The following is a 24,378-nucleotide window of genomic DNA, read 5'->3' on the forward strand; positions in this document are numbered from 1 at the left end:
GAGTTCCGTAGAGCTGGCGATGCCATGAACTGCGGCTAATCCTGAACTAAGAGACCACCCTTTTCCCCTGATTGAGAGCAAGGTTGGATAAAAACAGAACTGGATCTAGAGAGAGCCAGTCCCTGTGCAAGGCTGATTTTCACCCTGGGATCTGCTGCTCCTTTGCTTAGATGAAAGCAAAGGAGAAGGAACTGACCCAGCGAGGACTGGTCTGTTCCCACCATGAATAAAGACCCGCAGTCTAGGTGTTCATGTTTAGCCTGAAAAGAGGGGGCTCCCAGGAAGAACCACCTGGCCTACTTTGTCCCCACCCAGATACTACCTCCTTCAGATGTCCCCAATGGATCCCTTCCGAGGGAGGAGGCCTCGGGGACTTGGAGCTCCTCAGAACTGAACCGGCAGGAGAAAGAGGGTTCAGTTTCTTGGCCAGGAGGGGCTGCTCTGCACTGTGGGGGGGGGTCTTTCCCCTGGGGTCAATGTGGCCTGGGAGTCCTTGAAAGGAAGTGGAAGAGATGCTCTAGGAAGGGAATGCAGCTGCCCAGATTCTCAGCGCTTCTTCCTCCCAGAGGGACCCTCCTTGGGTCTTCCTCACTCCGCTCCAAAGGGCAGGATGAGCTCAGCTGCCTGAAGCCTTCTCTGGCTCCTCCCAAGGCACACTCACTCCCAGGAGCTGCCACATGATGGGTGGATCCCACTCGGGGCACTCCCCACCTCCTTACCACTCCATTTGCCTCCGAGGATCCCTAGGAGGAAACGCTGGAGGAGATCTCTGCTGGTGGTCCAGATCCCATTCGCCCCAGGATGCTGCTGCTGCCTTACCTCGTGCTTGCTTGGCTCTCCATCTGCTCGGCAGATGTCTATCAGCTGAAGGCAGCCAAAATAATGAATGCCACACCTGTGGTGGACGGGTAAGATCACAGCCTTCCTTTCCCTGCCGTGGGTTGGTGGAGCAAAGCCCCGTCTTGGAAGATGCAAGGATCATCCTTTGCCCTCCAGGGCCTCCTGCTGGCACTCAGCTGGCATCCAGCTTTCCACTGGGCGGGCTGGTTGGCTGGTTGGCGCAATGCCACATGACTTCCAGTGGGGCTGACACAATCCACATCAGTGAGACGCCGCTAAAATGTATGTACGACATGGCCTGGCTGCTTTCCAGGGAACAAAATCTATAGAGCCGGATAGGAGGAAGTTTCCCATCAAGAGTTTCTGAGAAAAAACCCTTTTAGGAGTCACTAAATGTGAAGTGCTGAGGGAGAGAAAGGGGTGGACAAGCTCTTGCAGGGGAGCTTAAAAAAAGCTGGTGACGAAGAATTGCACAAGAATCTCGGTAAAGTAGGAAACAAACATTAAACTGTCAAATGTCGTTCAATGGAAATAAAACTATGGATTTGGGAGCAAAACCCATGATGTGATATAAACTGACTGCGCTGAACTCAAAGTGGCCAACAGGGAAGGAGACCCTGAGGCTGAGATCTATCCTTGGGCAAGTGGGTGGCAAATGAAGGCAGGGATTTTTGTAAAGTTCATCTGCAGCGAAACCAGAGAGGTTCCCGCTGTCTAGTGTGCAGGGTGTGGCCTTCCTGAAGCGGCTTCCTGAATTTGGCCGTCTTGGGAAGGATTTGTGGAGGAGGAGGCAGCAGGAGGGGCAGCCAAATTAGCTAAGGGCTATTTGGAGTAAGGAAAAGTGAGTGTGTAAGTGTGTATTCCATTAAGCAAAGGGTGGAGAAAGGTGTGAGAGCTTCCTTTCTCAAAACTCAAGAAGGGTTCAGAGCAATGCAGGGGAAGAGGCTACAGCCCCCCCTTCTCCATGCTGGCCTTGACCAAGGAGCCGTTTAGTCAGTGAATAATCAACCACCAGGTGATTGCCCTCGGGGTTGGCCAAGCTTGACACCTCTCCCTGGAGGGCTCTGGAATTCAGGTGGAAGTACAATGCTCTGACGGCCTTGGAGGTGCTGGGAAATCCAGAGGTGATGAAACGTCAAGGCTCTCCCAACCCCTCCACCTTGCCTGTCTCTCGAAGACCAGCATGACTTCCAGTACAACATAGAAGAGGCTCCATCTCTGGTCACTTCTGCCTCCTTGAAGAGGAGGATTCCTTCTGAATGTGGAAACAGCTGGGGGTGGGCAGGCACATTTGAGGCAATCTTGGGAACTCCAGGCGGATTCCAGCCCTTTTGTGTTAACAAATACAGCTGAGTAGTGGCTGGGGATTCTGGGAATTAGGAAGGAAGATCAGTTTCAATTCAATACACAATAACATTCAAGATCAAAGCAACTTTTAAATAATAATATTGTAGATCTGTTCCTATCACTCTCTTTTTTTAAAGAGAACTTGCTTTGATCTTGAATGCTATTTGTTTTGAATTATAGCTGAATTTATTTCCTTCAGATATTGGAAAAAGAGGCAGTTTGTGATTTGGTTGCTTGCCATTTCCAGTTAAATGCAACTAAATAACTGAATTTCTTAGTTAGAAGGCAAGCCATTAATGGACAAGGCAGCCCTTCATGGCGTCTTAAGTACAGCTGTCAGAATCTTCTGCAAATCCAGCAAGGCTGGTGGCTGTTAGCTATTAACCGTTACAGTAAGTGTAACTATGGCTAAAGCTGGAGGTGGTTGGTACCTTAATCGCCTTCCGGCATCCTTTTAAGTTTTAACTTATTTTATTCTTTTTTGCATCGGGCTCTTTTATTGGTTTATTGTATTTTTATATAGTTTATAAGTGTTTATGTTTTAATTCTACACCACCTGGAGTCCCAAGTGAGATTTTGACAAATAAATAATAAATGTATGGATTTTTTTTGTTGTTCTATGCATTGCTTTCTCTGATCAAAGCAAGCCAGAGTTTTAGTGTTACAAACAAACCACTGATCTACAATAGTTCAGTCCACCTTTAATCTGATGTAAGGAAGACTAACTGTTACCATCCCAACCTTTGGTCTCCAAGGACAATTGCCCTATCAATTAATCTGCTTCAATCAGCCTCTTGAATCATAATCCAAGATGATAAGATGTTATCTTTCGCTTTTGTAGTCACAACGATCTGCCCTGGCAGTTGCTGACAAAATTCAACAACCAGCTGTCTTTGAAGGCAGCCAATTTGCACCAGCTGCAAGACACTCATACCAATATTCAGAAGCTGCATCTCGGGCATGTAGGAGCACAGGTAACAGATGAGCAAAAGACACTTGCAAGTCTCCCATGCAAAAAAATAGGAGAGATTAACTTTCCTACTGAAACATCTGATCATTCAGATGTTTGTGAATTGCTAAACCTTATACATTTGATTATTTTCAGGTAAAGATTTCCAGCCCAGCTTATTTGTTTAGCCTTTTGGCTGCATTTCAAATTTATGTGTGTTTTAAGAGATCTTCAGTGGGTCCAACCTCTGCTGCCTGCCCACTTCCTTCCTGTGGAAAACAGAGATCTGTCCTTTCCACTTGCACCCCAACCTTAGATCATCTGCTGATGCAAATGCGGTCTCCTGATAAAGCTCACACAGGAAGCGTAAAGAAGCAGCTTTAATACACCTTTGCCTTCCTTCTGCAGTTCTGGGCAGCCTACGTGCCCTGCGACACCCAAAACAAAGACGCAGTAAAGCGAACTCTGGAGCAGATCGACGTCGTCCATCGGATGTGCCACCAATATCCAGATGTCTTCAAGTGTGTTACTGACAGTGCAGGTAAGCACAGAGATGGTGCCACAGCTGTTGCTTCCAGACTGGCCAAGGAGGGGCCCAACCACATGTCTCTTAGCACAGGGCACACTACAAGTCAGAAAGGCACCAGGTGAGTAGGGGGGCTGCTCCAGATGATGGAATCCAATCACTCAGGCTCAGCCTCAGGCCTTCGGAGACCATCAACTGGCTCTTTGTGATAAGCTGCTTCTAGGGAAAAGCAGGAAAACTTTTCTGAATCAGGGCCAAAAGCCAGCGCTAGTTTTATCCTTGACAACTTTTCCACCCAAAATCTTAAATCCCTGTTGTGGTGGGAGAAACTGTCTGGAGCTGGATTTACATGTAATGCATGCAATCACTTTTTAAACTACGATTCATTGACTAAACCACAAAATACAACCTGCAACCCATGGATTACCAAGAATCATGCCTGGGTTCACACAATGACAACAGCTAATAGTTTGACCTTGGCTTGTCACACTGAACTCAGGTGACTGCAGTTTATTCAACAAACTAAGCATTGAGCAAGCCACAGCTTATGATGTGTGAACCAGGCCAACATTCTAAGAGTGTTGAAACAAACTCTTAGCTGGTTTAGTGCAACACATGAACTCCGTCTCTGCCAGAATTCTCCATTATTCAATGTGCAAAACAGCACGGATCAGGTTGGGGAAGGGTAAGTTAGCCTTAACTGTGAAAATCTAGTGTAGACTTCAAACCATCTCATATTCCCAGCCGGCCACCCTGTACAATGAGCACCTGGCTCTGGAAGCTGGGTGGAAATCCTTCTCTTGCAGGTATCCGGAAGGCTTTTGACACTCGCCACGTGGCCAGCCTAATCGGCGTGGAGGGCGGCCATTCCATTGACAGCAGCTTGGCCGTCCTGCGCACCTTCTACCTGCTGGGCGTGCGCTACATGACCCTCACCCACAGTTGCAACACTCCCTGGTAAGCGGGGAGGCCCTGAAGCCTGCTTTCGAATATGAGCATAGCACTGAGGTGCCCTTGAGCAGGGCAGAGTGACATCATCGCATGGCTGTTGTGTAGCCTTGCAAGCATTCGGGGAGGGAAGGTCCCAAGAGGGTCGTGGGGCAATTCATTTCAACAGTAGAGTCCCATTTTGAGCGAGAGGAGGTCCACCTAAAGCCCATTTAGGGAAGGAGGGTGTAGAAAAGGAAGCGTCAGGATTCGATGCTCCTTCATCTGGTGTCCACTTTCCTTGGCAGGGCTGACAACTGGCTGGTGGATACAGCTGAAGAAAAGCCTGTTCACAATGGCTTGACGGAATTTGGGAAGGTCAGCGAAGACTCTGTGGAAGGATTTGAAGGGGGGGAGGGGGCCGTACGGCCAAAGGGAGAAGAGGCTTTGTCATTGGCCTGACGCAGAGCGGCTTAACAAGAGCTCCCATTGAAATGGGGGTTGCAAAAGCAACCGCCATGAAGGAAGCCAAATGGGAAGGACAGGCCTCACTGGGGGCAACTGATGTGAGATGAAGGCTTGTGCAATAGAGTTTGGGGCAGGCCCCCAATGCTTTCAGGGCTTTTCCTCTTGAACCCAGAGCCTCCCGAGTTCATCTTCTCACACATCTTCACAATGCCAAAGTGGAGCCAGAAGCTTTCCTTTCTCTCCAGGCCAAACGATCCTCCATTTCTTTGCTCCACAGCGTGTGGTCCTGGAGATGAACCGGTTGGGCATGATGGTGGATTTGTCCCATGTCTCTGTGGAGACCATGAAGGCTGCCCTAAAGGTCTCCAGGGCCCCCGTGATATTCAGCCACTCCTCGGCCTATGCAATTTGCTCAAGCAGGCGGAATGTACCGGATGACGTGCTCCACCAAGTGGTGAGCAGGGCTGGGTTTGTGTGGGTGTGAATGCACATGCTTTCAACAGCATCAATGCAGGTCGGGCGGGAAGCTTTTGCTCAACATTTTTCCTTGGCTCCTCGGGTCCTCTCCAAAGGCACCGGCCCACCACTTATCAGGTGGACAGGTGGTTGGGTGTCGCAAGGGTCAAGAGGTGGCAGAGAAATTGAGGCTCTTGCTGTTTCTGGGCATCAGCTTCTGGGCAGCCTCTTTGATGATGCCCTCTCCTCTTCTCGCAGAACGAGACACGCAGCCTTGTAATGGTCAACTTCTACAATGACTACATCTCCTGCAGCAGTCATGCCACTCTGGCCCAGGTAGCAGGTAAACCCAGCAGAGCAGGAACGGCACATAAGGAGACACGGGGGGAGGGGGAGGGGGGGACTGAGGCACACAGAAAGTGGTCAACTTCTCATCCTTCTCACCTGCAGACCACATGGACTACATAAAGCGCGTTGCAGGAGCAAAGGCTGTTGGCATTGGAGGAGACTATGATGGGGTGACCAGGTATCAGGAGGAGAGGCAGGGGGATGAGGGTAGACTTGAAAGAAGTCCAGCCTGCAGTGGGACAAATGTAAGCCCCAAGACAAGGGAGTGGCATCATTGCTTGAAGATTGTAGGCAGCTGCCAAGAATGATACTCGCAGTTTAGTGGAGGGCTGGAGGGACCATGTCCCTATGGCACGTAAGTGTGATGACCTTGCATGAACAGGCATCCCGAGGGGGAAGGCACTCCTGGACCTTAGACTTCTTGCCCTCTGACCAAGACAAGGGTGATTAAGGAGCAGGTGGGTGCAGACAGGGAGCAGCACCAGAGAGATCAGCCTTGGCATGAGAAGAGAGCATGCAAAGGGGGGGGGGCGAGAGGCATGGAACCCTGCCCTTCGTTTCTTGCAATTTCCCTGGTGGTTTTTTGGCTCACAGAGTCCCTCAAGGCTTAGAGGATGTCTCCAAGTACCCAGACTTAATTGCTGAACTGCTGAGGAGGAAATGGACAGAAGAGGAGGTGAAGGATGCCCTGGCCAACAATCTGTTGCGGGTCCTACAGGAAGTAGAGCAGGTAAGACCTCTCAGACCTGAAGAAGAGCTGGAGGTGGGTAATAAGAGACTTGGACATGGAAGAACCTCAGCTCTATAAACCGGCAATGTCCAAGCCCAAAGCTTCTCCTCAGCAGCTCTCGTTTTCATCTTGTGCTCATTTTCCTGTTCTATTTGGAGAACCTCTTCCCAGCCAGGAGAACCATTTTTGACTCAAAAAATATAGATGGAAGTGTGCTTTAATGGTTAAGGTGTGAGATCAGGAGCACAAAGATCTAGAATCTGGTTCACTTCCACCCATGGTAGCTCAGTGGGTGTCTTGCAACCCATCCTTTCCTTCCCCCGTCTTGTCTACCTGAGAGGACTGCTGTGGATGAAGACTAGAACCCAATCGAAATCTAATGAACTGCTCTGAACTAGCTCTTCTCCTTCCTTAGGTGCGAAACAATATGACTCTCAAAGGAGTTGCTCCCGATGACACACCCATTGCCTTCCAGGAACTGGAAGGAGGATGTCGAACACGCTACGGGTACTCCAACCAAGGACACCACCCGAGAGCTTTGCCTGCTGTGCTCCTACTACTACTCCTGCTTTCCACATTGATCTAATAGAAGCCCCAGGATCTCCTTCCTTGTAGACTATGAGGATCCTGCTAGGTTAGGAAAGAAGCAGCATTTCTACACCCAATTCCTATCACACTTCAAATTCTGCCCAAATCTTGGACTATTTTCTTATTACCTCCATTAACTTATGGCTGGTTACCAAAATGCCGTTAGTGCCTCAATTACAGCTCCTCCTTCCCTATTGCGGACATCAGAGGAGAGACAAGCAAAATTCTGCTTTGAACTTTTCAAAATATTTGCTAGTCGCCTTCTTTGCTCTGCAGATACCGAGTGTGTGCATAATGCCGGACATGCATGGTGGGGAGTACAGGAAATGACACCTTGTGCCCCTTAGGTACTTCTTCTGTTTGCCTGGCTCTTTTTTCCCGCCTTGTGAAGGACAGAGATCTTAGCGGAAGGGATGACAAGAGACACACAATGTGGAATACAGATCAAAAGCAATGCAGTGGCACCAGCAGCCCTGAGTGCACTACGCAAAAAGCCCAGTGCATTCCCCTTTGCGTGCCTGTTTACTTCCTTGTAATCCCTCCCTCCAATGAATGTAAATACAAGCATTACTTCCCTCTCATGAATCATCCAGCTGGGGTGGAGTGCTTAGGAAGTGAACAAAGCAAAGGGGTGAAACTGATTAGTCTTTTATTACTTTTGAACAGGCTGTCTCCGCCCTCTCCCTCCCTCCTTCCCTCTCTCTCTGTGTGTGTGTGAACATTCAAAGGGCAGGGAGTGGTGAAAAAGAATGTGCAGTTGGGTTCACATAATTTCCTACTTAGCGATTGCTTTGCTTAATAATGCCCAACTATGGTCACTAAATGAAGACTACCTGCATTATATTATAACCTGCATTACAATAAGAGAACCAAGGTGTTGGCCTAGAACCAAGGGAGACGGCGAGTTCAAGTCCCACTGTTGGCTAACTGGGTGACTTTGGGCCAGTCCCTCAGCCTAACCCACCACACAGAGTTGTTATTGGAAAAAGAAAAAAGAGAAGGATGTTTGCCCGCGTGAGTGGTACACGGAAAAAGAAATGGGGATATAAATATTTTTTTTAAAAACCTACCTTGGTGGAATATGCAGGATCGTCTAGGTAAGGAGGGCTTAAGCCCCGAGATCAGATCCAGAAAGGGCCCCTTCCTGATTGACTGGGTTATTAGGAAACACCAAGCAATCAGATTGGCAAGATTCTGTGACTAAAGCTAATATCAATAAAAAGGACTTTTATCCAACTTCCTGTAGAGTTGATTTACTAGAACAGCCGTCCACAGCAGCTCCTCTTCCCCACGAAGCAGTACCTGTGAAGATGGAAACAGACCCCTTTGGAGGAAAAGAAGCCCCCCAGCGGTGCTTGCATTCCCTGCAGGAGTCCCTCTCCGTCTGCTGGATCTCCAGCACGGCCTTCCCCTTTCATGCAGGCTTGCTATTGGCTGCCATAGTAAGGGGGAGGGGGCGCGTGGCATTGGGGTTTGGGAAGTGAGCTGGTGTGGTGAAAGCCCCCGTGAACTAAAAAGGCGGCTTGCTCTCAAGAACTACTGCGCTGCTGAGTGGAGCTGAACTCCAGATGGGCGATATACCTGAAGATGAGCTTCACATGACATTACGTGGGACCTGGATTGGACATTCAGCCTGGGTCCCTGGGGGGAGGGATTTGGGGAAACTTTCAATCTGTAACTTTCGCACCTTTTGAATCAGATCTTGCCTTGCTTTCGCTGCTATCGTTTCAAACTCAGTTAAAGGACCTCTTCTCTACTTCAATGGAGCCCGGGGTTTTCTTTCTTGGGTTTTGAACGGAGGCAGGCCTGACACTCCCCTTCTCCCCCAAAGTAGAAAGCCAGCCTGGGCTCCTTTTTGGCCTCTCAAACAACAGAGCTGCTTCGGCGAACCGTTTGTGAGTTCCAGCGGACACAAACAACCATCCAGCTTTGCAAATCTCAGTGCGGCTCCTGCTTCCCAGAGAGTTCGTTTATTTAAACCAGCATTAAAACAACTGACAACATTCACTTTTCATTTACAAAAAGAAAAAGGCAAAGACAATTTTTCCTAGTGTTGGCGAATTCACTGCTCTGTAAAAAATAAACGTTCCAGGGAAGACGATTATAATCTCTTGCCCTCCCCAGCCCAGAGGAGCAGGGCAGCTTAAGGCCTCCGCCTTGAATGATGGAGGAGGGAAAGGAAAAATACACACTTAATGCCACCAGTAGAGGGGAAATACTTGCTTGCCACCCCAAGCTTGGTTTTTACAGGAAAACAGAATTCTCAAGGGAGGAGGGGAGATGGCCTTGGCTCTCATTTACACACACACACACACACACTCTTGTCTATACAAGGATGTCCCGATGCTTGTAACTCCTAGTAATGGGGGGAGCTCCAGCACCACCGTTAGGCAAAGGGCCCTTCTCTGCACAGGAGGGTCTTCTGAAGCTGGGATGTTTGGAGGAAAGGGCCACTCCAGACCCAGGTAGACATTCCCCTCACCCCTACGTGACACGCTGTGGGGAAGGGAGGGTGGGGCGCATGCATGAAGGCTGAGGGGCAGCAGGGCCACTGTTTTCAAAGGTCACTTTGTGGTCTGTAAATTCAAGGCAGGTTCCAGAGCTGCCAGAAAAAGGGGCATCTCCATCTTCCTGGCAGCGTCTTCCCAACTTCCAAGCGGCCTGTTCCACACATACACGTAACAAGGAAGAGGGAACGGGGCAGCAACCGGCATCAGGAGGAGCCGTCAGCACACCGGAATCTACGCATGCAGCACCAGCCTTGTTCCTGGCCCTCTTAGGAGTGCTCACTCCCCCAAGGGCCAGGCTTCCACCGTGGCAAGCACTGCACGCTCAGCTTCCTCTCATCAGGCCGGAGGAGGTGGAGGAGGAGAGTGGGAAGTGCAGGCTGGAAGGAGCAGCAGTTGGGGGAGGCAGGGCATCCATTCCAGAGAGCCCTTTGCCAAGGACCAGGCACGCCCACACAGAGTCTTGCGGTCATCACAGCTTCTTTAGACAGGAGCTATCGTTGCTGGATGTGGAAGTGGTCCAGGCTGGGCACAGCAGACCTGCAGGGGTGGACAGGGCAGTCTTCTCCCTGGCCCTTGAATAGGAAGGCCAGAGGGCTCCAGGCAGAAACCCCAGAAATCATAGGAGAACAAGGCAGGAGCCACTGCCTGCGAGGGGGCGGGAGAATTAATTCCGCAAGGCAGCCAACCTGAAAATGTGAGAGGAAGAACGTTAATGCAGGAAAATCAAATCTCAGCAGAGCCATTCAGGTCTCCACCCTCCCAGCTTCCTAGAAGACAGCTTCCAGCTATGACATTTCTAAATATTGAATTGTTTCCAAAGAAAGAGCATCCCACGGCCCTGAGCACGCTCAGAGCATGTGAGATCATCTTCCCTTTCAACTTTAGCCTTTTCTTCTCATAAAGGTTTCCAATACTTCTGATCTGCCTCCCTCTTGTGAACACACAATGTCATTTCAGCTAATTAAGGATGAACTCAAGATTCAGGCTGTGGATGTGCGTAACGCTCAGCCAGGATTTCTTTCAACTCTGATTTCCTGGCCAAGCCACAATGGCCTGGTTCACATCTAATGCAATCCATAATGGACCAGTTCCCAAAGCACTTTTTCTAGATGGCCCCACTAATAAGACTTGCCGCCGCCACCACCAGGCACATGACTGGGACGGCTGCATCTCTGGCGTCACTGAGCGAGGCAGACCTGCCAGGATAAACCATGGCAAGAAGCAGGAAAGCTGACAACGCAGCCCCTGAGTGGCTGCAGACCTTGGGGGGACAGGAGCCTCCAACAGCCCAGCTTTCCTTCTTCAGTGCGATCCTTTCAGGTAATGTGGGCTACGCACATTAAATTGTCTCCCTTCTGGAAAGCTCCACCTGCCCGGCTGGCTGGCTCTAGATTTATGGGCTGAAAAGAGCTTCCGGCCAGAGGTCCAGTCCTGTGGCAGACGGAAGGAGGGAAGCAGACCAACCTCCGTGACAGCTGATCCTCTTGCGAACGTGTCGAGCTCTCTCCCATGGCCGAGGCCCCTTCAGGCAGCTGGTTCAGCTGGTCCATGACCTCCAGGCCATTCTCCTCGGCAATCTGCACTATCAGACTGTCCACTTGCTCCTGGGGCGTCGTCAAGGTCGTGGCTGAGCTCATGGAGTCCTCCATCACCTGCAGGGACCCCAGGCAGAAGCCTTGTGACAAATACAAGCAGCAGCCGCCGCCAAAGTGGGAGCAACAGACAGACCACATCCCTGTGATTCAGTACATTCCCCCGCCTCTCACTAAGCTAAACCATCATCCCACCCTCTTCCTTCAACTTCTCTCCAAGCAAGAAATCAAGCATGATCATCTCCAGCTACTTTGTTCAAGCAATTTGGGGAAATGAGGGTGCCTCTTCTTGCTCAACAGTGAAACATCTGGCACAAGGCAGAATACGGAGCTGCATGATCCACTGACCTGAAATGCGACGGGGGCTGGCAGTGACAAAGCAAAGCATGAGTCAGCAGATTTAGTGCTGGACTCCTTTTAGTCCTGTTTCAAAGCCTGCTTGGTCATAATCTGTGCCACCTGTTTGATTTGGAGTAATTTCGGCTAAATGGGGAATTCCCACAGATACCCAAACACTTTCATAAGCATGCAAAGAAGGCAGCAAAGGCCAGAGAAGAACTCTGTAGGAGTAGGCAAGAGACTGTGAAAATGTGGTTTCCCAACTGCCCAGCTCTGAAGTTTAGCATCCCCTGCAGCACTTACTGAAGTGTGGACATCCAAATTCTGGACCTGCTGTTCAAACTTGTCCATCACAGCCGAAACCTTCTGAAGATCCATGGAGCCGAGAGCTTTGTCCAAGGCCTTGGTCACCTGGGCCATATTCTTGGTTACCTGCAACAGTCAGCAACCACATCAAGCCAGGGCCCATCCTGAAGACGGGGTGCCTCATGTGACCCTGCAAACAGCAGCCCAGATCAAGTCCAACAGAAAAGCGTGCAATGGCCAGTCAGTGCGAATTTCTCAAGGAGCCCTAGCTGCACGGTTTCATCTTCTTTTAGTCATGGAAGCCCTGGGGCAGGAAGAAAGCCATGGCCACCAAGTCAAGTTCAGGCTGAATCTGGGATGCTGGAATCTTGTGAGCTGCTGGTGGATAAAGACTGAGTGGCAAAGGGTGAATGGGGCAAGAGGAAGCGAATAGGAAATCCAGTGGGTAATTTCTACATATCAACATAGTATCAACCCCTCCTCTCCCCCCAAGAAGTTTAGTTGGCTGGGAATGATGGAAGCTGTCCATACCTAGAAGGCGCCAGTTTAGTGTAGATGATCTTTTGTAGCCTCAGACAAAGAAAACCTCTACCTGTTCAAAGGGAGCAAGGAAGGTCAGGTAGTATTAAAATAAATGGTCTTACTCCCTTCATGGTCACAGCTGTCTGGACCTTGGAAGCAACGGCATCTACACGGGAAGCCATGCGCAGCCAGTTCAAGCCTTCGTTCTTCTTCCGGATGGCGTTCTCTGCATAGACCCGAGCACATTCCACATTCTTCTGCTGAAGAGCCTGGAATCCAAGACAAGGAGCATCCTTCAGCTTCACAGTTTCTCCAAACAAAATCAAGAGTGGAAGGAAAGGAAAGGGATCAGATTTCAAGAGGCATAGTGATGCAGACTGAAGGGAAGACATTCTAGAAGCTCATCTGCTTCAGAAGTGAGGAAGAAAAACGGGGGGGACGGAAGGGAAAGAGGAAGGCTCCTTAAGCTCAGAAAGACATGGGAGATGCAGGACAGAACCAGGAGAGCAGAGATACTCAAGCTAAGGAGAGAGAGGATGGGCCTGCAGATAGCCTTTAATGCCAAGACTCAAAAGATTAGAAGTTTGATGGGTAACAAAAGTGGGGCAGCCCAAGGGCTTGAAGGCAGCAGAGATGGAAGCCCAGCCTTCCCGACTCATTCCTCAAGTTATCCCTGCCCATTACTCCTAGCCTTGGCATTCAGGCCCCTCACCTTCTTGACTTTGGCTTGTTCTGTTTTGGAGTCCTTTTCTGCCTTCTTGGCAAGCTTCTCCAGCTGCTTGGCTGTAAACTAAAGAGAAGCAGATGTTCAGCAGGCCTGTAAGCAAGAGCAGGCACCCATCCCCAGTTCCTCTGGATGGAGTAGAGGAAGATCTCGGTCCCACAGAAGGACAATCAAGTTTTAAAAATCAGAGATGGGGGGATATGTACTGAAGGCATGATAGAGAGAGGAGGCCATTTCCTAACTCAGCTCCAAGCGGCATCAAGAGAAACAGCCATTCCCAGATTTCTTGACAAAACCAGACTAGGGATTGTTCTACTACAAAAACAGACATTCTCTTGTCCAATGTTTATTGTGAAAAGGGTTAATTGTCTGTTAATTTTGATGCAAGAATTTTGACTTTAAGCTCTAAGGAAAGCACCTTTCATGGCACCAGCACTCACCTTTAACTGAAACAGTGTATCTGTGGAGATAAAAATGAGAGCAGTTGGAAGATTTAAGGATAAAAGGAATCTTCAATAGGAAGGGAAGATTTTTGGAAACATTCACATTCCTTCTGCCCAAATTGGTGCACTCCACAAAGTGTTTCCATAGATTTGAAAAATCCAGATATAAAACTGCGGAGTATGTAGAAGTGTTTTATTAGAGGCTAATAATATGAAATAATTAGTTCCTCATGTTTTTTTTTTTTTATATCTGATACTATTTCTCAGTTCTGCAACTAGAATACTGCTTACCCCTTTGATCGAGTTTTGAAGACAATTCCCACCGATTCAAGATTAAGCACTCAGGTTTCCACTTCCAGAATGACACGGTAAATCTATCCATCCCCTGGCACAAGACCCCCGGGACCTCAGCAGTCGCAGCCAAAGGGAACCTTCTTTTCCATTCTCAGATTTAATGTCCTCTGTGTGTGGGTGTTGCGTGTCTGTCTGCTTGTTTCCTATCTCCCCTTTTCTCCTGGGGCTCCAGGTGGGCCGCCCAGCCCCCCTCCCGCCCTCCCTCTGCCTGCCTCTGCCTCACCCCAGGAGCTTCCGGAGCTGAGGGCGGACTAGACCCGCGTCTCCCGCTGCCAGTCTGACGCCCCGACCACTGGGCCACGCCGCCTGCCCTCCTTCCCTCCGCCACTTCCTGGCTTCTCCTTGGCGTGACGAAGGGAACCTCCCGGGGGAACCCCCTCCCCCGCCCTTCGGCCTTCCCTTCCAAAGGGGGGGGCGGGGGGCGTCAGGCAGCCTTGGGGACCCCTCCGCCCACCTCCCATGGCTCCAGAAGGGCCGGACTGCAGCTCCAGTCAGCCGCAGCTGAGAAGATGGGGCCCGGCGTCCCCAAACCGACTCCCCCCCTCCAGCCCCTCGCGGTGGGCGAGACCCCAGCCCCTTTCCACGCCCCGGGAAGAGAACCCTCACCGTCCATCCCGGCTGAAGTCCTCGCTCGCCTTTTCTTGCCAGGACTTCCGGGTTCCGGAGACGCTCACTTCCGCTTTCCTTCCGCTCTGGAGGCGGGGCCTCGGGCGGCGCATGCGTCGTCCTGCCTAGACGGGAGAGGGAAACAAAAGGCTCACGTGCCTCTTTCAGAAGGCCGCGGTTGCTGTGGCAACGAAGAGCCCGGATGTTTATTTCATTTCATTTCATTTCATTTTATTTTATTTTATTTTATATTATTTAAGAGAGGCTGCTATAAATTCTTTGGGTGGTAACTAAGGTTAATTGTAGCTCAGTTCAAAGCATTTTACTCCAGGCTCAAGGCTGGAAGTATACAATCCCCAGCCAGTGCTATTGGCTGATTGGGGATGATGGGTTTGGAAGTCTGATCCCCTGGAGACTCCAGCTGCCACACCTGCTTTCCACACCCTGATGCGACCCTGCTTGCGGGGGTAGCCTTGACCCTGCACCCACACGGGTTAGCCATGCGTTCAGCTGAGACCCCAGATGCGTGTCTGGGGAGTTTTGTTGCAGATACTTCCCAGAAACGCATTTGGGGTCTTGTCTGAATGCATGGCCAGCCCGTGCGGGTGCAGGGTCAACAATGGGTGCCTATGTGGGAATCCAAGAAGGCCTGCAGGCCGGGTGATGAGCTTTCAGCACTGACCTCCTTGGTTGCTTTGCACCTGCAAAGGGAGTGGAGGTGTGTGAAATTTAAAAACTGCCGGTGCCTTTTGCATTTGGCTGAAATGAGAGGCCTCCCTCCAATGGTGAATTTTATGCAGTTATTAAAGTCTGCTGATAAAGAAGATAGCAAACAAAATATTTCCTCTAACTAACTTCGAGAATTTCTTCACTTCCTAAAGTGAGTAAGGGGCTTCTTGGCATGTGCCTTCCCATCTGAGGGCTGCTCCATCAGGCCGCTGGGATGGGGCGGGATCAAGGGCTGGTCCCTGCTTTTGAGGGAAGAAGGAATAGACCGACTGCCTTGTGGGTGGAAGAGAAGCCATCTGCGTCCAACCGCACAGGGCAAGGGCTGCCCAGGGGCCAATCGCCCCTGTTTGGAGAAGGGGGGGCAGCGTCAGCGGGCGGGAACGAAGCAACGGTCCCTCCTGGCTCGCAGCAGCCTTTCTCGGCCCGCCCCTTCCAGCTGGCCTGTGCGGAAGCGGGAGGCGGCAGAGAGAAGAGCATGGCGGAGCAAGAGCCCGAGCCTCTGCGCCTGAAGCGGCTGCACGGCGGCTTCTTCGCGGTGCCGGCTGCACACCGGGTGAGCGGACTCCGACTGCCAGGGCGCCCTTCGCGCTCCCCCGCTCAGCCCTCCTGCCCAGCGCCCGGCCGGCCTGGGAGGTGTAGTCCGCGCTCACCTGCCGGGCGCCGGTGCTGCATCTGGGCCGGAGCTGCTCCCCCCCCCCAACCCAAGCGGCAGAGACGGCCGCCTCACCAGCTCTCCTTTCAGCTGGGAAGATGCCAGAGCGTCAAGGAGTTTGAGAAGCTCAACCGGATCGGAGAAGGGACCTACGGCATCGTGTGTGAGTCCCGCCCGGAGAACCTGCCCGCCGGGCTGGGCAGTGTTTGGGACGGGGGCCCGCCCTGGGTGAGCCGGTTGAGCCTGGACAGCTTCAGAAGCTCCCCTGTGCCGCCCGTTTCTTCCTGGCTTGGATCTTCCCCGGCTGGTGCCCAAATCTCTGCCAAGGAGAGCAGCTCCAAGCGGAAAGACAACCGAGGGATGAGGCTGGCAGAGCCAACTAAATAATAGGCAGCTTCTGCAGGAGGAGGGGGGGGGGGGCTGGCTGCCACAGTCTTTCCCTTGTGAAATGTGCTTGGTGGGAGCAGGAGGGGGGAGAGGGAACTTCGGTTGCTCTGCTGTTTCAGATCGTGCCCGAGATACGCAGACAGGTGAGATCGTTGCTCTGAAGAAAGTGCGGATGGACAAAGAGAAAGACGGTGAGCAGAGAGGGCTCCTGGCAGGCCCGGCAGGGGGAGTAGCTGTGGCAGCACCCCTCTTAGCTGGGTCCTCTCCCCCACAGGAATCCCCATCAGCAGCCTGAGAGAAATCACCCTGCTGCTGAAGCTCCAGCACCCTAACATCGTGGAGCTGAAGGAGGTGGTGGTGGGCCATCACCTGGAGAGGTAATTCCCTGGGCAGGTGGACAAAGAGCCTCTTCCCTGAGGGCCACAGGTCCACGTGATGGGGAAAAACATTTGCAGAAAGTGCGGACTGGAGGTGGGAGCAAAGGGTGGGGCAGAAGGAAAGGAGGTGTTCAGCTTCTCCTTAGGTCTCTTTGCAGCAGGATTCTTTTCCTGGCTGCAGCTGGAAACACGCCTGCCTCCAATTCCCCCTGCAGCATTTTCTTGGTGATGGGCTACTGTGAGCAGGACCTGGCCAGCCTCCTTGAGAACATGCAGGCTCCCTTCTCTGAAGCCCAGGTGTGTCTGCAGGGCAGGTACAGCGGTTGTGCTTTGCTTGTGGTGGTCGCCGTGCCACATTGGAGGAGAGGCCAGAGGGCCTGGGGGAATGGCTTTCATCCCAAATAGCTGCCCCAACTTTTAGATGAACTGAGGCCAAATGGCGGGGAGGTGCGTGCTCCAGTGTAAGCAAGGTATTAATAACAGGGTGTTGCCTGGTACACTGGCAAGAACCTGAGCTTTCAAAATGGAGATAAAATACAAAAACAATTACAGAATAATTCCAACTAAAAACAGCAGTGGGGCAAGGAGCCTGTAGTACAGTGGATTAAAGCACTGTTATTAACAGATTAACATCTGCTGCTTGCAATTACTGCAAGTTCAAATCTCACCAGGCTCAAGGTTGATTCAGCCTTCCATCCTTTCAAAGGTAGGTGAAATGACCCAGATTGTGGGGGCAATGAGCTGACTTTGTATAAATATACAAAAGTATGAAGGCTATTGCTTAACGCATTGTAAGCTGCCCTGAATCTCTGGAGAAGGGCGGCATATAAATTAAAGCAAAAAAAAAAAGGATCTGAAAAGCACATTTTAAAAATTCACTTGATGCCCCAAAGACTACAATGCAGGGCAGCCTCTGGGGAGTGGGGGGTGTCAAGGCACAGCCTGGCAAATTGACCTGCTTTGTCCGAATGGGCCTAATTTGTTCACACGTTCCAAAACATGGTTTGCTTTGTGCTGGACAGGGTGACTGGCACAATGTATCCAATGTGTGTGCAGTTTTAAGCAAAGGAACCATCATTTTAGCATCTCCTTCTGGATCTTGAGTCCAGAATGGCATCCAGAACAGGACAGGTGGGTCAGGGGTCCTCTAGTGACACTCCTTCGTTTGCCTGTCTCCCTGCAGGTGAAGTGCATCATTCTCCAGGTTCTCCATGGTCTTCAGTATCTGCACAACAACTTCATCATCCACAGGTGAGAAGGGCAGGGATGGATCAAGCAGAGAGTGGGCGCTGGCACTGGTGGCCTGAACTCAGGCATGCCCACCCACCCCCAGCCTTCTACACACCTGTGTTTTGTCAACTAACAGGGACCTCAAGGTATCCAACTTGCTCATGACTGACAAAGGTTGCGTGAAGACAGGTGAGTCTTTGGTGATAGCATCTCAGGTGCCACGTGCTCAACTCAGCAAGCCCCCTGACCCCTCTGGGCCGTCTTCTCTTCCAGCGGACTTTGGGCTGGCTCGTGCCTACAGGGTCCCCCTGAATCCAATGACTCCAAAAGTGGTGACACTGTGGTGAGTTGGCTGAACACCCCCTCCCCTCCATAGAGCACTGCTGACCTCCTTCGATGCAAGCGGGCTGGGCGTTGAGCGACTCCGAGTGCCGTCACACTTTACTTCCCCTTGCAGGTACCGGGCCCCCGAGCTCCTCTTGGGCACAACCACGCAGACCACGGCCATCGATATGTGGTGAGGAAAAAAGCCTCCAACCTCTCCGACCACTGGGTGGCCTCCAGTTGGGGGTGGGAAGGTGGGCAAAGTCTCTTCTGCAGGGCTGCAGTCTGAAGGAGCAAAGCAGTGTGTGCCCGGGGGGTTGGGTGGAGGTCTCACCACAACTCTGCGTCTGCCTTGCAGGGCGGTGGGCTGCATCTTGGCGGAATTGCTGGCCCATAAGCCTCTGCTGCCTGGGAGCTCCGAGATACAACAGGTTGACCTGATTGTTCAGCTGCTGGGCACCCCAAACGAGACTATCTGGCCCGTGAGTCCTTTCCGTCCACTGCTCTTCATCCCTTTGGGTGCCACCTTGCTCCGCTGTGCATAATGAAAACCACAATTCTCACTTCAGTTTGTTTGGCTTTGCCGCCTTAGCATGCTGGCTGGGGAACTCTGGGGGGTTAAATTGCAGGTGGCAGCCAAATATTTGCTTCTGGGTGCCTCCCCCTCCCCCCCTTTCCAGGGTTTCTCCAAGCTGCCCCTGGTGAGCCAGTACACCCTCCGAAAGCAGCCCTACAACAACCTGAAGCACAAGTTCGCCTGGCTGTCCGAGGCCGGCCTTCGTCTCCTGAACTTGCTCTTCATGTACGATCCGAATAAAAGGTAAGTGGCCTCCCCTGCCCCGGAGTTCTGCCGCTTCCCTCCCAGCACAGACTCCCAGCCATCCATTTATGCTGAGAAGGTGCCTTCCTTGACCAACCCCCAGATGTAGCTGCTCCACAGGGAAGTCATTGTTGGTTTCTCAGAATGGGGCTGATCGGCTCAGGCCCTCCGGCTGCAGGTCAGGCTTGGTAAAGGGAGCGGGGAGAAGGGACGGGTCCTTCACTGCCACGTCTCCTTCACAGAGCAACAGCCGGAGACTGCTTGGAGAGCTCTTACTTCAAGGAAAAGCCATGGCGTAAGTGGCCCCGGGGCCCCTTTCCTGCTGGGTGGGGTCACTTCCTTCTCCAGGGGCTGATCCCTCTTTTGCCTCCTTCCTTCCAGCCTGCGAACCGGAGCTGATGCCAACTTTCCCCCATCATCGTAACAAGAGGGCTGCCCCGAGCATGGGAGGGGAGTGCCTGGGTAAACGTAGCCGGCCCTGAGATGGCAGCTTCGGAGGGCGCCTAAAAGGTAGGGCAGGCTCATGAAAGAATGGGTGGGTAGCGGATTTTCGCACTTGTTGTATTTTCAGGGATATTTGCGCCAACACAAACATCAAAAGTAGGTCAAATCAAGCAACAGATTCTGCATTTCCTTAGACCAGGGGTCTGCAACCTTAAGCACTCAAAGAGCCATTTGGACCCGTTTCCCACAGAAAAGAAAACATCGGGAGCCACAAAACCTGGGTGGGCGTGGCCAACTCAATGTCACTCACTTCCACCAGTCACATGAACCCCCCCCCCCCCAGCCAGTCATTAGGGCAGAGAACCAGTTATTAAAAAACACTGGGAACAACAAAACCCTTTTGACATCTCTCTCTCCCCCCTTCTCCCCCCTCTCTCTGTATCTCTCTGTCTCTGCCCTGGCCGCTTCTCCATCCACTGCCGTCGCCCTTACTTTCTCAGGCCAGGCGAGGAGTGACTGGGAGGGGAGGGCAAGGGGTGGGGCCAGCCAGTGGTGGGATCACCAGACAGGGAGCCATAGCAGAGGGTCCAAGGAGCTGCATGTGGCTCCGGAGCCGCAGGTTGCTGACCCCTGCCTTAGATGGCTCATTCTGCTTCCTCTCCCTTCACAAGACCAAAAGAACCAGGAATGTCTTTTTGAAGAAAAGTGGGGGGGTTATGTATGCCACCCCCCCCACCCCCTCAGCTCTCCCTTTTCCTGTCACTGCCTTCTTTCACCCCTGCCAGCTTTCTGCCAAGCACTACTGAGGCTCAGGAGCTGGAGACGGTCCAGCGATGCAGATCCTAGCTGGAGGGAAACGGCTGTCTGTCCAGGACCCTTTTGCTCCGCATGGAGCCTTCCGTCAGCAGCAAAGCACCACCCACCTCCTCCTCTACACACTGGGATCCTCGGTCTCTCCACCTGGTGGCTAAGCCTCAGCCTTCCCGGAGCAGCCACCCCCTTTTGAAAGGCGCTTCAGGCAGGCAGCCGGATTCTGCTGCCAGTCTGAGCTTTTCCTCTCTCCTCAGCTCTGTTGAAAACAAGCAGGCTCTCCAGGTGCTGGAAGAACAAGCGAAGCATTCCTGCTGGAGCAGCCAAGAAGGGAGCAAACCTCAAGGGCTGCAACAGTTTTCAAGACAGCCGCAACTGAAAGGGCAGGTGGGAAGCACCAGGCGTCCCGGCTGATGCCTCCGAGGCTTGGAGCACAGGCCTTCCAGGGAGCTGCTTTTCGGCCCGGCTCTGCTCTGCGGCATGAGCTGGGCAGCTGACCCCTTTGGAAGAAGGGGGCCAGTTCCAATAAAGACTTTTCTTCCGGCCTGAGGATTGCTGGGTGCCTTATCAGTAGGGGGATAAGAGATGCCCAGGCCCCAAGTGGCACCTGTGGGGCATGGGGGGGGCTGTGCCAAGCCTCAGCAGCTCAGTCTCCAGACGCCGCTTTGCCCTCGCCACACTCTGCACACCCGCTGCGTAGGCTGCTGCTCCAGCTGCCTGCTTCCTGTCTGCTCCTTGGCTGTAAATAGATTATTTGGGGGTGGGAGAGATTCCCGGTTCCAGCAACACTCCTTCTGCACGAACACACACATACACACACCACCCACCACCCACTGCCTCAAGGCCATTCTGGCAGCTCTGCAACATGCAAGCGGAAGCCACCCACCCCTCATGCCCAGAGGCAGCAGCAGCAGCAAGGAAAGGAGCTCTGCCCTCCCCGAGCCCTTCTGCCAGAGGGCACCTGGACTCATTCTGGGAACAGCAGGTGACCCTGCAGCCATCGCTAGAAAACCAGCTGCTCTTCCCTTGGCCTTGGGGCCTAAGAGCCTGGACTCGGCTGCTTTCCAGGACAGCCATTCCTGTTGTGGGGCTTAGGCAGGCCCAAGGAGGCCAGTGGCTCTTGGCCAGCTGAGTCTCAGAGGAAGAGCCCTCCTGGCCTTTGAATGGGAGACCCTGCTGAAACCAAGATGGCTAGACAATGGGGGGGGGCGAGTCCAGATATCTAGAAAACCAGGTAGCTTTCAGTTAAGTTTATTACAACAGCATCTTTCATCAGACCACGGGGTCCATTCTGGATTTGTAAAAATGCTGCCCGCAGTTCCTCCCTAGCTTGCTGCTTGAGCAGGAGGCTCTTCTCTGGCCTCTGCCATATCCAGAGCAGCCTCAGGCCACATAAATTTCAGACTGGGAAAGGAGACTGGCCGAATTTTGGAATGTCATTAAGGACTTCCCGGATGAGACGAGACGTGCATCCAGAATGAAATCAGGGTTCCTGGCATGAGGTCTCCCCACCTGCCACCTTCAGACTTCGTGGTCATTGGACCCTTAATCAAACCTCATCTCCTCCCCTTCAATCCTCCAACAAAATCTACCCAGTTCCCTCCTGTTAGAAGAAAGGGGGGAGGGGGCTTGGCTGCTTTTGACCCTGTCCTGCCCCAGGCCAGAGGGGGAAAGCAGGCTTGGCAGGCATGATCCTCAATGACCTGCCCCCCAAAGCCCAGCCGGGCGTCCCCATCCTATTGCCAAGGCCCTCCTCCCTCCTGCAGCAGCCTGTCCACCTCTGTTCGTTGCAGCCACAGGCGCTGCTGCTTCTCGCTCTGCAGCTCTTCCACGAGGTGGTGGCGGTTCCGGCAGAGTTGAACCCCATCACAGCTGCTGATGTGCAGGAGCCTGCAGGTGTTGCAGCAGGAGCAGGGCAGGGCCCCCGGAAGCAGGCAGGTGTGCATCTGGTAATGGGCCGGCTCAGGGCTCAGTCCCTGAGTGCTGCTGTGCAGGCTGGCCGGACTGAGGTGGAGGCTCCTGGGCTGCCTGGACGGAGGAGAGGCCGGGCTGCTCGTCGCCTGCGAAGGGGGGTCAGAACTCTCATAGCCTCCCAGGCCAGAGAATAAGAACGAATTCCCCAACTGGGCGGGGAAGTCCATCTCAGAAGTCCTGCTGAGCTCCCGCCTCAAGGAGATGAAGGAGAAGGAGGTCGCCAGGTCGGGCTCCTCCGAGCCCAGGAGTCCGTTGCCACAGGAAGACTCCCGGCTCCAGGGGGGCTCGCTCCGGCACTCTGCCAGCGGCTGGGGGCTCCGCCTCAGGAGCCTGGGGCTGCCGCACTCGCTGAGGGAGGAGGCATCCTGGCTCCAGTGCCGACTTCCCACTGGCTCCCTGTAGAAGCTGTGCCCATCAGCGCTCTCCCGGTAGAGATCGAGCCCGCCAGCCAGGTCCGAGCGAACCTCGCGGCTCCGTGGCCACCGTGTCAGGCTCTGCAGCTTGGCCACGCATCGCTCGAGGCTGCCCTTGGCCTCCTTCCGAGCCTTCAGCAACTCATCGGGCGGCACGACCCGCGGCTCCAATTCTTCCACAATTTTTGCCAGGATCTGGCACTCCACTCTGGCTGCAAAGAAGCAGCAGGCTGCACAGAGCAGGTTGGCGCCTGGCGGCAGTCGAGAATTCACCAGGTGGAGACGGTCTTGCTGTACGTAGCCCAGTCGGCGGAAACTCCGGGCAAGGTCGGCCTCTGGCAGGACCCCCTGAAGGGTGTGGACATAGACCCCCGAGAAGGTCTGCAAAGAAAGCTGCCCGTCAGGCCCCGGGACTTCCAAACGCTCCCTTTGTCCCCCCCCCTCCAGCCCAAAAGAGAATTCACCTTAATGGTGGCAAATTCTTTGCGCCAAGGGAAGAAGTAGAGGTTGACGGCTGCCAGCTCCAGCACTTCGAAGGCCCGGCCGAGGTCCCGGAGGGCCCCTTTGGTGTCCAGGTGTCCCCGCAGGGCAGTGGCCAGCGTGGCCAAGGTGTCCTCCCCGTCCAGGCTGCAGTGGAGCTCCGGGTCCTCCAGCAGGTGATGCCACAGCAGCTCTTTCAGGGAGGCGTCACTGCAGGCCCCCACGTGGCCCCTGCGGAAGTCCCTCTCCAGGCACCGGCGGTACTCCTCCTGCAGCGCCGGGCCCGGCTCCATCCCGCAGCTGGGAAGAGGCGCAGACCCCCCGCCCCGCTTACCGGCCTGGGCGTCCGGGGGCAGCCAGGCGGGGCCAGAGGGAAGCGCCGCTCCGCCGCCTCTGCCCCGCTCGCCCGAGGGCTCCTTGGAGGGCCGGGGCTGCGCAGGTGTCCCGGGCTCGGAGGGGCGGCCGGGCAGGGCAGAGGCGGAGCAGCCGCCGCAACAAAGGAGGGTTGCCGGGGCCGCTGCCAGGCGCCGAGGGGCCCGGCGGAGCAGCGGCGGGCGGTGGGGCTCGGCGGCTCGTTGGACGGCAGCCCCCGCCCGGCGCCAGACCACCGCCGGGACCCCAAGATTCCGGGCGGCCGCCGCCGCGGGTCCTCCGAAGCGGCCTGGAGTCCTGCGGGGGCCTCGGGCTGGGGGACCGGGGCTTCCCCGGGAGCGCCGCCGCCGCGGCGGGTCCGCCGGTTGGGATTCGAACTCGCGCCCCGCCGCTCACCTGCCGGCGCCCGCTCGACGCTCCGCCGCTCTCGCTCCGGCGCCCCCGACGCTTCCGGCCCCGCCCACGCAGGCGCTTGCGTCACAGGGGGCGGCGTCGACTCCTTGCGCAGCGGCTCCTGGGGGCGGGGCTTCGCTCTCAGAGCCCCGCCCGCCCCCGGTGCTGGGAGGGGCCCCGTGAACCGGACGAGCCTCCTTGTAGCCCGAAATGATGCCCGTGGAGGAGCCTCCCGGGGGGAGCAGCCAAGCGGAAGCCGAGCTCCTCTCCCTGCCAGGGTCCCCCCGCGTCGCGCTCCGCCCGGGGCTCCGTGCCTGGTTGCAAAGGGGGCACCGCTTCCATCCCCCCCTCCAAGAGGCAGGATGAAGGGGAAGCCGTCGGTGGGGTGGAATTTCTTG

The 24,378-nt window shown here is 53.9% G+C and overlaps 4 protein-coding genes and 1 long non-coding RNA gene across 8 annotated transcripts; 2 read left to right on the forward strand and 3 right to left on the reverse strand.

Annotated features, from left to right (window-relative positions):
* The first annotated feature begins 677 nt into the window (after nucleotides 1–677).
* DPEP1 (dipeptidase 1) lies at nucleotides 678–8,254 on the forward strand. The gene is given in 11 exon segments (XM_070953094.1): nucleotides 678–698; nucleotides 700–908; nucleotides 3,029–3,161; nucleotides 3,545–3,677; nucleotides 4,469–4,619; nucleotides 4,898–4,967; nucleotides 5,335–5,511; nucleotides 5,772–5,856; nucleotides 5,964–6,039; nucleotides 6,456–6,591; nucleotides 7,007–8,254. Coding segments are annotated over 11 exon segments (1,362 nt in total). The 3' UTR covers nucleotides 7,178–8,254.
* LOC139323659 (uncharacterized) lies at nucleotides 3,504–8,330 on the reverse strand. The gene is made up of 2 exons (XR_011601005.1): nucleotides 8,250–8,330; nucleotides 3,504–3,881 (listed from the first exon to the last, which is right to left on the reverse strand). It is a non-coding gene; the product is annotated as an uncharacterized lncRNA (long non-coding RNA).
* A 773-nt stretch (nucleotides 8,331–9,103) lies between these two features.
* CHMP1A (charged multivesicular body protein 1A) lies at nucleotides 9,104–14,665 on the reverse strand. The gene is made up of 7 exons (XM_070953089.1): nucleotides 14,576–14,665; nucleotides 13,613–13,632; nucleotides 13,161–13,238; nucleotides 12,571–12,717; nucleotides 11,924–12,052; nucleotides 11,154–11,341; nucleotides 9,104–10,375 (listed from the first exon to the last, which is right to left on the reverse strand). The coding sequence occupies exons 1-7, from the start codon at nucleotides 14,580–14,582 to the stop codon at nucleotides 10,354–10,356; spliced, it is 591 nt and encodes a 196-aa protein (XP_070809190.1). The 5' UTR covers nucleotides 14,583–14,665; the 3' UTR covers nucleotides 9,104–10,353.
* A 1,061-nt stretch (nucleotides 14,666–15,726) lies between these two features.
* On the forward strand, nucleotides 15,727–20,892 carry CDK10 (cyclin dependent kinase 10). Of its 3 annotated transcripts, none has more exons than XM_070953075.1 (14): nucleotides 15,727–15,857; nucleotides 16,047–16,119; nucleotides 16,463–16,534; nucleotides 16,618–16,720; nucleotides 16,936–17,017; nucleotides 17,904–17,971; nucleotides 18,087–18,139; nucleotides 18,224–18,293; nucleotides 18,408–18,467; nucleotides 18,633–18,756; nucleotides 18,955–19,094; nucleotides 19,337–19,389; nucleotides 19,476–19,604; nucleotides 20,324–20,892. In XM_070953075.1, the coding sequence occupies exons 1-13, from the start codon at nucleotides 15,780–15,782 to the stop codon at nucleotides 19,574–19,576; spliced, it is 1,077 nt and encodes a 358-aa protein (XP_070809176.1). In that variant the 5' UTR covers nucleotides 15,727–15,779; the 3' UTR covers nucleotides 19,577–19,604; nucleotides 20,324–20,892. The 3 variants fall into 3 exon arrangements, with proteins under 3 accessions (XP_070809176.1, XP_070809177.1, XP_070809178.1); XM_070953076.1 differs by having other exon boundaries at nucleotides 20,606–20,892; XM_070953077.1 differs by lacking the exons at nucleotides 15,727–15,857; nucleotides 16,047–16,119 and adding an exon at nucleotides 16,168–16,184.
* A 691-nt stretch (nucleotides 20,893–21,583) lies between these two features.
* SPATA2L (spermatogenesis associated 2 like) lies at nucleotides 21,584–24,016 on the reverse strand. Of its 2 annotated transcripts, XM_070953072.1 has the most exons (3): nucleotides 23,984–24,016; nucleotides 23,200–23,515; nucleotides 21,584–23,116 (listed from the first exon to the last, which is right to left on the reverse strand). In XM_070953072.1, exons 2-3 carry the CDS (start codon nucleotides 23,506–23,508, stop codon nucleotides 22,085–22,087), a joined length of 1,341 nt encoding a protein of 446 aa, XP_070809173.1. In that variant the 5' UTR covers nucleotides 23,509–23,515; nucleotides 23,984–24,016; the 3' UTR covers nucleotides 21,584–22,084. The 2 variants fall into 2 exon arrangements, with proteins under 2 accessions (XP_070809173.1, XP_070809174.1); XM_070953073.1 differs by lacking the exon at nucleotides 23,984–24,016 and having other exon boundaries at nucleotides 23,200–23,971.
* Nucleotides 24,017–24,378: the final 362 nt, after the last annotated feature.

This window comes from Pituophis catenifer, unplaced genomic scaffold (genome assembly GCF_029215685.1).
Source record: "Pituophis catenifer annectens isolate HBS135680 unplaced genomic scaffold, rPitCat1.0.hap2 SCAF_13, whole genome shotgun sequence".
In the NCBI taxonomy this organism is placed as follows: Eukaryota; Metazoa; Chordata; class Lepidosauria; order Squamata; family Colubridae; genus Pituophis; species Pituophis catenifer.

Coding starts and splice junctions, on each gene's coding strand:
- CHMP1A (XM_070953089.1), bottom strand. Junction 12,053..12,570: donor CAGCTGTGACCATGAAGGGA/GTAAGACCATTT, acceptor TGACTGTTGCAG/GTAACCAAGAATATGGCCCA. Junction 10,376..11,153: donor GAGGATCAGCTGTCACGGAG/GTTGGTCTGCTT, acceptor TCACATTTTCAG/GTTGGCTGCCTTGCGGAATT.
- CDK10 (XM_070953075.1), top strand. CDS start 15,780: ATGGCGGAGCAAGAGCCCGAGCCTCTGCGCCTGAAGCGGCTGCACGGC. Junction 16,120..16,462: donor AGGGACCTACGGCATCGTGT/GTGAGTCCCGCC, acceptor CTGCTGTTTCAG/ATCGTGCCCGAGATACGCAG. Junction 17,018..17,903: donor CTCCCTTCTCTGAAGCCCAG/GTGTGTCTGCAG, acceptor GTCTCCCTGCAG/GTGAAGTGCATCATTCTCCA.
- SPATA2L (XM_070953072.1), bottom strand. CDS start 23,508: ATGGAGCCGGGCCCGGCGCTGCAGGAGGAGTACCGCCGGTGCCTGGAG. Junction 23,117..23,199: donor AAGAATTTGCCACCATTAAG/GTGAATTCTCTT, acceptor CTTTCTTTGCAG/ACCTTCTCGGGGGTCTATGT.